This window comes from Zonotrichia albicollis, chromosome 25, assembly GCF_047830755.1.
Source record: "Zonotrichia albicollis isolate bZonAlb1 chromosome 25, bZonAlb1.hap1, whole genome shotgun sequence".
Lineage (NCBI taxonomy): Eukaryota > Metazoa > Chordata > Aves > Passeriformes > Passerellidae > Zonotrichia > Zonotrichia albicollis.
In genome coordinates, this window is record NC_133843.1 from 1,318,100 (window position 1) to 1,330,423 (window position 12,324).

The 12,324-nt window shown below is 47.4% G+C and overlaps 1 protein-coding gene across 16 annotated transcripts in view; it reads right to left on the bottom strand.

Annotated features, from left to right (window-relative positions):
* Positions 1-12,324, bottom strand: part of CASZ1 (castor zinc finger 1) — a 186,115-nt gene that overhangs the window by 21,375 nt on the left and 152,416 nt on the right. For all 16 annotated transcript variants that reach the window (XM_074558341.1, XM_074558335.1, XM_074558338.1 and 13 more), the window contains 5 exons: positions 10,939-11,007; positions 6,703-6,793; positions 4,498-4,662; positions 1,882-2,054; positions 300-1,168 (listed from right to left, as the gene is read on the bottom strand). In XM_074558341.1, the coding sequence (XP_074414442.1) occupies positions 300-1,168; positions 1,882-2,054; positions 4,498-4,662; positions 6,703-6,793; positions 10,939-11,007 (1,367 nt within the window). The remainder of the gene's footprint in view (positions 1-299; positions 1,169-1,881; positions 2,055-4,497; positions 4,663-6,702; positions 6,794-10,938; positions 11,008-12,324) is intronic.

A 12,324-nucleotide genomic window follows, 5' to 3' on the forward strand; every position in this document is an offset into this window, starting at 1 on the left:
TTACATATGGCAACACTCTTCAGCTCTGGTAAGGGCTTACTCCTTTCATGGGCAGATATGTTTCTTGCCTCTCTTCTGGCCATGCAGGTATAGCCAAGCTCCACAGGAAACCTTGGCAAGATGGCCTTCCTCAAGGGTTAATTAGACACAACCAAATTAATTCTCCCATTTATTTTCCTTTTCTACCCCCTTCCCAACTGCAGTCCCATGGCCAACTGGGTGGCTTCTCATTCACTCCCTTCCAAGTCACCAGGCACTGCTCTGCCTCCACCACTGTCACAAATGATCAGGTAACTCACCTGCTTCAAGTGCCACAGAGGGCTTGAGTGCAGCTGCTGCCAGCCTGGCCATCATAGGAGAGATTAATCCCTTACTAGCAGAGATCCTTTCCATTATAGAGGCTGCTGGAGCAGGCGAAGAAGTAGCCACTGGCTCACCAGATGCTGAAACTGCCTGGGATGAGGAATCTGTAGGAGCAGATGATGCTGGGTTGGTGCCAGAAGCACCAGCAGCCATCAGATTAGCCGAGCTGGCAGGAAGCGGTGTAGAGACCCGACTGGGGATGATGGGGAAGAAGGATCCAGCTGTTCCAGGAAGTGCCGAGTTGGAGAGCGCCAGGGCCAAGGGAATATTGCTAGGAAGAGCCTGGGAAAGCAGGCCAGAGATCTTTGTGGCTGGTGTCATGCTGTTGGCAGACTTGGCGGCCTGTGAGGAAGCAAGCTCAGCCGCAGAGGAGGGCGCAGCTGGGACGATGAGAGAAACGGAAGACTGCTGACTGGTCGGGGAGGCACTCAGGCTGGAGTTCTTGGAGCTCATGGCGGAGAAGTCAATGAGGTCATCGTTGCTGGACTCCTCTTGCTCGTTGTCCTTGGAGCCCAGGAGCGAGGCAGGCAGGCCCAGCACTCCTGAGCTCCGGATGTGCCGGCGCTCGTGTTTGCGCTTATGGGAAGTCATCTGGCTGGTGGAGGTGAAGGTGAAACCACAGCCTGCCCTTATGCAGTGGAAGTGGTTGGTGGCCTTGCTGTAGACACAGCCCTCATACTTGCATTCCTCGTACTTGTAGAACTTCTTGAAGCCATCCTTGGCGTAGGCATCATCTTTGATGTGGTAGCTCTTGTGCTTCTCAATGTCACACTTGTTCTTGAAGGTGAATGTACACCCAGGTCTCCTGCAAGGGCATCGAGGAGAGGTGGTTGGCCGTGATGGCAGCGCTGCTGTCTCCCACCTCCCTCTAGGACAAGGACTGGGGCTGTAATGAGACAACTGCCCCAGCTGCACAGGGGCCGAGGGGCTTAACCTGGGACACCCAGGCCAGCAGATCTGCTGCCATGTGGGAGAGCTGGGAAGCTCACTCCACTCTGCAGAACTGCCACAGGAACATGGGAATACAGGCACCCTCCACTAAAAGTTCCAACAAAACAGCAGGTAAAGGGGACTAAGGTACAAACTGTGCTTTCCTACTCTTCCTGAAAACCTAAAAAATCAGTAGAAGAGCAGTTGTGTACAGAAGGCTAAGTCTGGCCCCAAAAGGGATGAGCTGGCTGGAGAGAACCCTACTGTGGAAGTGCCATTAGCAGTGTATTAATCGCCCACAGTTGCACTCTGAAGAGCACTGTGGTCTCTTTCCCAAATTATTCTAGGCTCTGTTTTCTAGTGGGTATCCTCTCCTCAGATCATACTCCTGCCTTCAGAGTGGTCTGTGGCACAATCCTGGAATTCACATCTACTCTGGTATATGAGTTCTCCCAGAAGCAATACCGAGAAGGTCACAGCGGGGCAAATCAAGTCCCTGTGCACACTCGGGGAATTATGACTTGGCAGAGGGAGGCAAACAGACCACAGAGCTGTGAGGCAGCACTCCTCCCCTCCCTGCTGTCTCACCTGCAGTGGAAGTGAGTGGTTTTCTGCCCGTAGAACTGGCATTCCACGGTGCCGCAGTCCTCCGTGGCACGGAACCGCTGGAAGCCGTCGTTGATGAGCTGCGTGTTCTTCTTGTGGAAGTTCTCGTGGGTCATCACATCAGAGGTGCTTGTATAGACCTTGTTACAACCCACCTAGCCCGGGCCCAAAGAGGAGTCATCAGCACAGCGGTTTAACAGCCTGACATTATTACCAGCAGCAATAAATACATGGGTAGCACACGCACATTTAATAGTTCCATTTCTGTGCTTCTCCTAGGGGTATTAAGTCATCACTTTAATTCCCAATCTCAAGACTGATAGAGCACGGAGCAGTTGTGAAAAAAAACCAAACACAAACCAACTCTCTGGGCATGAACCAGTAAAAAAAAAAAAGGGAGGACTGGAGGGATAAAATACCAGCTCCAGATAAGCATGCCTGCTTGGGGAAGCAGTTAGTAGGGTTCTGCTCTTAAAGAGAACAGAACACTAACAGATGCTGTTGCTTTTTGTTATCTTGGAGTGACACAGAACAAAGTAGGATTTCATCTATTTGGGGAATACAAAATTGAGGGGGAAAAAGTTATTTACTTCTTTAGTCCTTCTGGGAGGTAAGGCATGCTGGTGCAACATGAGGCCAACCAGTCTTTTGATCTTGTAATAAACAGTTTCATTCTAGCAAATCTTAAACCCCATGTCCAGCTGATTTTAGCAAACTGGTGACTTTTTTTTTCCCTGTCACTGTTCAAGACTCCCACTTCAATAATTTTAAACTTGTGCAGTGAATGAGAATGCTGTGATGAGGACGGAATGCTGAAAACCTGCTTTCCTCTGGGTAAAGCGGGGCAACTTTGCCATATTGAGTAAAAACCCACTGGAATCTGAAAACGTCCTCAGCCCTGCTGAGGGAGGATTTTTTTCCTTTTCTTCCAGCACAACATGTGCCAATGCCTGCACCATCTCAGAAATGAAGAGAAGGAAAACACCACCCCTTAGTTCAGCCCAGGTTGATTCAAACAGGCAATAACAAAACCCATGACAAATACCCAGAGAAAAAAATAAAAAGGATCTCCAGCTATTTCCAATATAAAAGAGCCTCTCTCTCTCCACACTGACACCTTGAAAAAAGACAGGCCCTGCGTGGCATTAAAAAAAAGAATTAAACAAAAGCGTCCTTAGGAATAATTTGCAATGCAGCTCTTGGTGCGAAAGCCTAAAAAAATGTCAGTTTATATAAACAACTAACTGAATTTTATCCACACCAATTATGGACATAAAGAAAAAAACCCCATGTGATGGATGGCACAAATTCTGCCATTTAAGCAGTATTTTCTTTAATTGGGAGTTTATATTCTGACACCTTTCCTGTAAGGCACTGCTTACATGGGCATGACTTTACTGGAAGACAGTGGGCACAGGATGGAATTAGCCATATATAGCTGTGTAAGCGAGGGTCTCTATTTGAACTCGGAGTGCCTCAAGGCTGTGAAACACTCCTCGTGCTGTAAAAAAAAGAAATCAAGCAAATCCCACTCTGCTCAACTGAAGAAACTAAATAACCAATATTATGGAAGTGCTAACAGAAAAAGTCCTCAGGAGAAAGACACATGAAATTCCCAATTTATCAAATGCTGCAAGCACATGCTTCAACCAGTCCCTATTCAGGACAGAACTTGAGTGCATGCCTAACATTTGAGTATGTGCTTAAGCGCCATTGACTTCAGAAAGCTTCAAGTTAAACATATGCTGAAGTCTATCCCAGCAAAGCATTTAAGCATGTGATTAAGGCCTTGTGACTTTAACTGGGGTCTTAAACTGCTGGGACAGGTCAGGAAGTGAGCCTGACTTTTCAGACCAGAAAATCTGTCACCAAAGCTGATCACTCTGCTTGTAACTGCACATTTTCAGGGCAATGGTTTGGGCCACAATTCTACTGAAACAAGCACACGTCAAACCATTGAACCTGAGGAACGATCAGGGTAAGACCCAAACAATGTGGTGTGTTCGTGTCTAAAGCAGTGAAGGCATCACAGCTACATCTGTGCAGCAGCTCCAGCTCTGGCTCCACTGCTGCTGAACCCTGGAACACAGCTCTCAGCCTACACCACACATGAATGCCACTGGCAAAGGACATGGAGAACCAGGGGTGTTAAGTGCAGATATGTGACATTAAGGTTTAATTACTTTAGAAACTGATTATGGAGGAAATTAACCCAGTGCTAAAGGGCAGATGTGCCACAAGAAAGTCTGGTTTCAAGGGAGGGACAGATCAGGTTTGAGTAGAGACAGTGCAGTGGCATTAAAGAAGTTCCTGAGTCTCAGCGAATGGGACTTGCTTCAATAAATCCAAGACTTTGAGAAAACCTTGAGACCTGCTTTGAACAAGGCTTTTAAAAACTGAGAACGGGGCTTCCCTTTGCCACTCCCAGCGCTCGTCATGAGTGCAGTGAGGACAGGGCATGGACTTGCCAGCGAGGCTCCTGAATCAGACGGGCTCTGAAAGTGCCCCTGTGCCTCAGCACAGCCCCGTGCTGTCTGACAGAGAGCACTGGCGCTGCCAGGACCCCCAGGACCCCCAGGAGCCTGCAGGGGCTCTCACCTGCATGCAGTGGTAGTGAGTGCTCTTGCCGTTGAGGTGGCAGCCGTGGTAGTACACGCTGCAGTCGTCCAGGGGGCTGAAGCGCATGAAGCCGTGCTGCAGGGAGTTGTCCCGCTTCTTGTGCATGTTGTAATGCCGAATCACGTCCTGCTTACTGGTGAATCTCTGCAGGGATACGGACACAGATGTGAGACACGCGTGGTGCCAGGGGGTGAGCAATCCCGGGGCAGGGTGGGTGCCTTTTGCTGTTGGTAATAAACTCATGGGACCAGGAGTTGAAAGCTTGGCAGGAATCACCCCAAGAGAATCAGATTAAAGAGGAGCTGTGTGCGTGCATCTTCTTGGTAAAGGGAAAGTAAATACACAAGTTCTAGAGTAAACATGGCACTGGGGTGATGCCCAGAATCTGCTCCCTGCAGCTTTAAGATTGCAGGTCTTCTAACATAATTTTAGCTGCTACTATCTCAAGAAGTGCTATAGTTAGAAAGCAAACCAGTGAACTGAACAGCCTACAAGCAACTAAGCCAAGCTTTTAAGTCAGTCAGTGTAGTGGTTAGCAAGACACTGGCTGCCACATTCATGTTGGACTAGAAATCAGGATAAAGCCTTTGCTCCTTTACACTGTCCTCCCATTCTAAGGCTCTTGTGTCCCCTAGAACGTAGGATAGCTTTATCAGGAAAACAGGGACAAAAGACTTTCTTCAAGTCACAGAAAAAGATGCTTTTCTACAGAAAAACAGAGCTCAGAGCTAAATCTGTATGACCAGAATATCCTTTTCAATCTCTATCTTCTTGAAGCAATGAGGGGGTACCCCATTGTCAGAGCAGGCTAAGTGCCTTTAAAATGAAGCTTTTTATTTCTATTTCCCACAGACATCAATATTTACCACTGAAGGTGAGAAAGTAAATCTGATTTTTTTAAAAGAAATCAATATCCATTTATTTTGAGCAGTAATTGAAAAGGCCTGTATTCTAATGTTTAACAACTTTTCTAGTCTGCCTCATAGGAAACAAATGATTATCACTTCCACTCTTTCCTCCTATAATATCAATCCTGATCAATCTCATTGGTATTGGCACGGGAATATATGGATATAGATTTCAACAGAAATCCCTTGGAGGCTGGAGCCATGATTTCCCAGGGCGTACATATAGGATTGCTATTGCCAATCATTGTTAATTTGTGCCCACTTATTACAAAGCGTTACTTATTCTAAAATATATCTCAGCCATAAAATAATTTGCATTTTAAAAAGCAGCCTAAATCCTTATTCCCTGTGAGACCAGACAGCTCCTTTGCAAGCAGCTTCCAGACTCCTTAGGAAATAATCATGAGGCCAATCATAATAATAGGTTTTTCTGTTTTTTCCATCCTTTGTGTTTCTCTCTTTCTGGAGCAGGGATATCTGTGTCACAGTTGGGATAGACTCATCTTGATTACTTGATGCTGGGCTGGAAGGACCAGTCCGTGCATCCCGGAGAGAAACTCTCCTTTGATCAATAGAAACCCACAGCAAAGCCCAGCAGCTCCAGATCAACTTCCTCTGCTGTGGTCAGGCTGAGCCCCGCGAGACCCAAAGGTCTCCCAGGGCAGGGCTGGAGCTGTGTCTGGTGCACGGCAGAGGCAAACTCTGGGATTGCTGCTCACGCATCAGCCTGACCACAGAAATGCCAGTGTCAAACTCTGGACCTGGGATCAGGGTAAACAAACACAGCACGTGACCTGCTGGCTTGACGTGCATACCCTGGCAATTCTCCCAGCAATTACAGCATCACTCCTACCCCCGCGCCTTCCCCACAAATCCCACACTGCTGCTGGTCTTACTGCGTGTTTTGTTGCAGATACTGCTGCTAGAAAGTCACTCGGGCAGCAGGAGGGAAAGAGACAGACTAACAGATCAGCATTCCCTACTTTCAGGCACAGTTTGTAACACAGCACAATTTATGCTCTTGGTGTTTCACTGATATAAATGTGGAGTAGTTCCCACTGACTTGAGCTGATCTATATTTGGCTCCTCCTTGTAGCGGTCTGAGTTTGGTTAAATGGTATTAGAATGAGTTAAATGGAAGCAAAACAAAGTTCTGTTAAATTCAGAACATATCCTGTCCTCTTCCAGAGCAGCACAGTGAAAGGGCATGTGCATGCATGTGAAGGGGAGCCCAGGAGGACGCACACTCCCCGTGGCTCCGTGCTGCTGCTCGTACCTGGTAGTTGCACTCGGGGTCCAGGCAGTGGTAATGCTCTCGGTACTGGTAGGCACAGTGTATGTGTCCACAGTGCTGGCTGCCAGAGAACCTGCAGACAGGAGGGAGGGAGACACAGTAAACCACTGTCCTGGCAGCAATGCCTGTAAGCAAGGTACAAACAAACTGAGTCCTGTTCCTGCTTTTATCTCGCGTGTTTATGGCATTAAACCCCACCTCCTTTATCCCCTCCAAGGATGGTGACCCTTGCGCCTTCCCTTGCTTATTTGTCACTATTTAAAGGTGCTTCTTGAGCCGGATCACTCGGGTCCTGTACATCCCTAATCTGTTTTTCCTCTTGGAATTCATCTCCGTTATCTAAGTTGTTTACTTGGGGAAGCATAAGGAAGGAGGGTTCCTAGAACTAAACACCACACAATTCTAGAATAGAGTTGACATACCGCACCAGCAAATTTCAGAAACCTCTCATGACAGAAGGAGACAAATAAATGTTGGGCAAATACGGATTCTAAATTTTAAGTCCACCTAGTACGATATCAGAAAAGCTGCATACAGCAAAGTTGAAAACTCCTGAAATATAGGGTGGTAAAAAAGACCAGAAAGACAGAATTGTTGTGTAATACCTACATACAAACAGTCAGTATGTAGAATTTATTGACTGACAGACACACCAGGAACTGGCACAAAGGGATGATCCAGTAATGGGGTAATCAGTGCAATGAACTCCCTTGTGTATATTCTAGAGGACCCTAGAAAAGCTTGAAAGGGAAAAGCAGTGGAGAGAAGGGGACTCAGAGGGGAAACATTCAAAGATAAAGTACCATCTGCTCAAAGGTTCCTCAAAGGTTCCTCACGTCACTTAAGTGCTAAACACAGCAGGAGTGCATATGATAAAGGGCATGGGAAAGAAATGAGGAAGGGCAACAGATAAAAAAGAAAATGAGAGGAGTGAGGGTGTCCTGGGGCAACTGAGGAATGGGGCAGGAGCAGGGAAGATTACACATCATAGTAAGGTGAGGTAATGCGAGGCTGTGGGATAGAAAAAGTCTAGATGAAAAGCAATACTAAATAAGCCATTTCTGAAGCACAGTAAGGAAGAGGAGGTCAACTGTGGAGACAGCAGGGCCTCTAGGAGATAGAAAGGGGACTTAATTGACAGAAAAGATAGACATTGCTAAAAAATTAAATGACTTCTTTGCCTCAGCATTCACAAAGGGAGACAGGGACAGATGCCAGGAGCAGACATGCCTTTCCCTGGGGAAGGAGAAGAAATACTGCAGGAAATCAGGATCACGTCAGAACAGGTGATTGAGAAACTGGAACAAACCTCAGCAGCAGAGAAGAAACAAACCACAAGGCAAACAGCAGGGCTGGCTGCACAAACAAAGGTGTGGAACTGAGAGCAGAGGAGGAGATTCCTGCTCAACGCCTGGGTGCCTGCTGGGCCTGTCCAGGGCAGCCACCAGAGCCACCGTGGCACTGACCAGGGACATGTGGCTCCACAGCATAACCAGCTGGTCCTGCCAGTCCAGGGCTTTATGTCAGCTGCACCACCAGCAGCTCTTCAAGGAAAGCAAGTGCCCTGTGGGAAGCTTCCTCTCTATTCCACTGATGTGATGGGGGAAAAAGAGAAAAGGGCTGGAGACCTGTGCGGTGCAGACAAGGCAGGGAGAAGAGGATGATACAGACCTTGCTGACAAATAGAAAGCAGTTCAAATTATTATCAAAAATGAGGATGCAAAGGGACCAGAGATACCAGCTGGAGTAAAAGAAGGGCCAGACACCAACAAGATCTGACTCTAGGAGATGAGTTATTTGAGGCACCCTAGCAGGAATGACACATGGGCTCAGTTTTAAAAACAACAGCTAAACAAGCACTCCAGCACTTCCAACTCCTATCCTCTTTACCATGTGCCACAGAAAGGTGTGTGTGGTGTCTACAGCACTGGAAGGGACAAACAAGTGTTCCACCAAGCCGAGTGCCGGGGGAAGGAGGGAAGTGGCAAACCCAGCACAAAGGGGAAATTCTGCTCCTTCAGTGTGCAAGGTTGGGCTCCTAAAGGGTTATATTATCCTGTGTTTCTTCTGACACTTGAAACAGTTCAAAGCTATTAATTTTTAAAGCGCAGCATCTGTTTAGGTTTTTCATAACAGGAAAGCTTACACACACCACACACTTACATGCACACACACACACACACACACACATTTACATGCACAGACTCTACAGTACATCCACACCCCCTGAACTTACTTGAACGTAAATTTCCATGCACATGAACAGACACAAACACACACACCTGAAACAAGAAACTCACAGACCAGCTCATCGCACTGATATACAAACCCAAACTCCTAAGTTGTCAATACAGACACATAGATGCAATTGCACAAGAACAACCCACTCCCTCTTCCTTCACATTAATCGGTTCACCTTTTTTTTTCTTTTGCCAGAAAGTCTTGATCTGGCAAGAGTTGATAAATAAATAATAATAAAAATAATAAATAAAGAAGTCAGCATGCTTAGAGAGTGTTTACAGACTCATTACTCTGTAACGATGATGTGAAAGAAGAAAAAAAAAACCCACCCCAATTACAAGGGGGGAGGAAACCCACACAGAAATAAATATTTAAGCAAGTGCTGCCAGAAGCACCATCTGCTGAGGCACTAATAATAATAATAATAATTTTTTCTGTGGTCTTTTTTTTTTTTTAATTATAAATATACAGGGAGGAGGAGGGGGAAAAACAACCCAACCCAAACTAGCTAAGTAAGAGGTTTTGTTTTGTTGTGTGAGAGAATGGATTATCCCTGGGCAGCTTTTGGCAGTGGCTTTGGCAAACTCATTAAGCTAATTATGCAGTACAGACATAAGAGTGCTGTGTCTCTTCTCCCCCCACCCCTTGATTTTAAGGCTTTAAACTGTTTTTTTTTAAATGTGTGTAAATTGAAGGGAAGTGGCTGTGCTGGCAACGGGTGGCTTGCGGAGCCTTTTAAGCAGGATGTGGTGTCCCTGAGGTGGCTCACAATCCTCTCTCAGCTACCTGCCTGACCCAGGGAAAGGGGCTTGCACAGCTCCAGAAGCAGTGCATGTGGCTGAAGTGTTTACAGTTCTCTGCTCGAGAGGGGAATGGGGGACAGAAAGGTGCCACCTCCTCTCCCACTGCAATTCCTACAATTCCTGCAGTCGCAGAAATAAAAGGATGCTGCTCCTTCTGGACCTGGGATAAGGGTAAACAAACACAGCACGTGAGTTTAAACCCCTGCTTTCCTTCCTATATTCTATATATTCCACTACTGTACTGTCCCTTGAGGCAGCCAATTCCCACATGAGGGAATTGCTGCTTGAGGAGCTGCCTGTGGTGGCACAATGCCCTCTTTTCCCATGGGGTTTTCTGCCCCCTTCTCCTACATCTGGGCAAAGGGGAGGAAATTAAGTCTCTTTTCATTCCACTCCTGAGCTAGGAGAGTGCTGTTCCCACTCTTTTTCCCTGCCAAAATGTTCCTTTTACTTTCCTAGGAGACTCTCTGTGGGCTCTGCTAAGGTGGGAAAGCACAGTACACATTCCCTTCCCCTTTCATTAATAAGTGCCCAAGTGCTGGTGGGAGCAAACCCTCCAGTTTTATCCTGGAGAGAAGTGTTTGCTTCTCTTTGTCCCAGCACAACAACCTTGGGCTTCCTCTCAGCATCACAGTCCTGACCTAAGCATGCCCACAGCTGTGATAAGGTGCCCTACTCTGCACCTGATTCAGTGAGGATTTCTCAGAAAAATGAGCTGCAAAAGCATTTTAGGATAAACATCCCATGTCGATGCCAAGAGCTCCCTAAACTCAAGTCACTTGTGAATCTCTCTGGCCGAGATTCTCAGAGCTGAGATGCTCTCTGCTTGCCTCTTGCAGACATGGTAGGGGAAAAAGGCAATGGACAGAAAGAACAACAGCCAAGAGGCAGAACTCCCATTTAAATCCTGGGCTTCTTCAGTGAAGCAGTTTTCCACTATTTGTCACCAAGTCTAACAGCTGCAGGGAGCTGAGCATGCTCTTGGCATGACTGTGTCCCTCTCACAGCTATGCTCTCCCAGGCAGGGGGACAGGGTGAGCACAGATGACACGGGAAATGCAAGTGCCAATGTCTGGTTTAAACACCTGATCCAGACAAGACCTTGTCTCTCCCACCACCACTCCATCTTCTGACTCCCAGCCCTTTCCCCAGCAGAGTCAAAAGTTTTGCCTACCTGGCAATATACTTCTGGTAAATATTTACGTCTTCGCTGACGGCTGGTTTGTCAGTGGGTAATCCATTCCTAAAGGGAGACACACAGGGCAGAGCTGGTTAGCAGGAACAGGGCACAGCTTAAACTCCTTGTTTCTCTCACACACCGCTGACAGATCAGGAGAGAGGGCCCAGGGAAGGGTACCAGCAAAGACACCCATAAGTTTAATTTCCCTCCCCTTTGCTCTGCAAATCCTGTACTTTCTTTTCCCAGGGAAACACATAGGCTGTGTACCACCCTTCCTGCATGCTCCTTCTTTGCAGGACTCTGAGCAGTTTGTTGGAGAAAGTGAGAAGATCAACCACAAAAGCCTGTTTCTACAGAAAAAATGCCTATACAAAAAAGTGATGGCCACAAGCAAATACCTCTCTGAGGCACCTGGCAGTTCTGCCATTGTGTGCACAGAAGCTTTGCCCCTGGCTCAGCTGCAGGAGAGTCTCTTGGCCAGCCATTTTGAGCTATTGCCCATTTCCCTGTGGCCAGCACTGGAACAGTGGCTCCAGCCCCTGAATGGGGCTTAAAATGCCTCTTTGGTTCATAGATACCCCAAAACTCCAACAGACAGATTATGTATTTTAATCAATGAGAAAACCACCCCAACTGTCACATAAGCCTGGATTACTTTACATGGTTAGGAAGCAGATAAAAATAACATCCTTAGTGAGGAAAATTAGATGCAGGGCCAGACTCCAGCCTACCCAAGAGATAGGGCCACCCCAGTGCACCTCCAGACAGGCTGCACACCATCTTCTCTGTGTGCTTTGCCTGTGCCCAGCCTCCACTCTGCCTCCTTGCAGCTCTGCACCTGGTTTAAACAAGGACACTTTCACAGAGTTCACTTGAAGGTGGACGAGTTCAGGGCAGGTTAATGGCACTGGATCTAAGAGAGTTTAAACCCATGTATGTGCAGATGTGTGAGAGTAAAGGGTAATTCCTGCCTGGTTATTGAACCCAGTGGGGACTGGGAATGGGAAGCCACAGCCCAGATACCCCAGTCAGCACCTCCTTCACCAGCACAGTTAATGGGCTGCTGCCTTTTATCATGGGAGCCTCTATCTAGTGAGCAGCCTGAAGGAGAAGGGAGCAGAGCCCGTTCTGTACTGCAGTGAGTGATCAGGACACACGAAGGGCCACGTTGAAGGCCATGGTCACCTCCATTGCAGCTGCAGCCCCATCATGATGCCCTGGTTGAGGAAGCCCTGTGGCCAGAGGAAGGCTCACCATGGTGCTGGCAAACCCACACCTGGCAAGAGGCAGGAAAACAAGCAAGAGAAAGGAAAACAAACTGGGATCCCAGAGCAACACCACAGCAGATAAGAGGCTTGCTTATCTTGCTTGTGCCTTTAG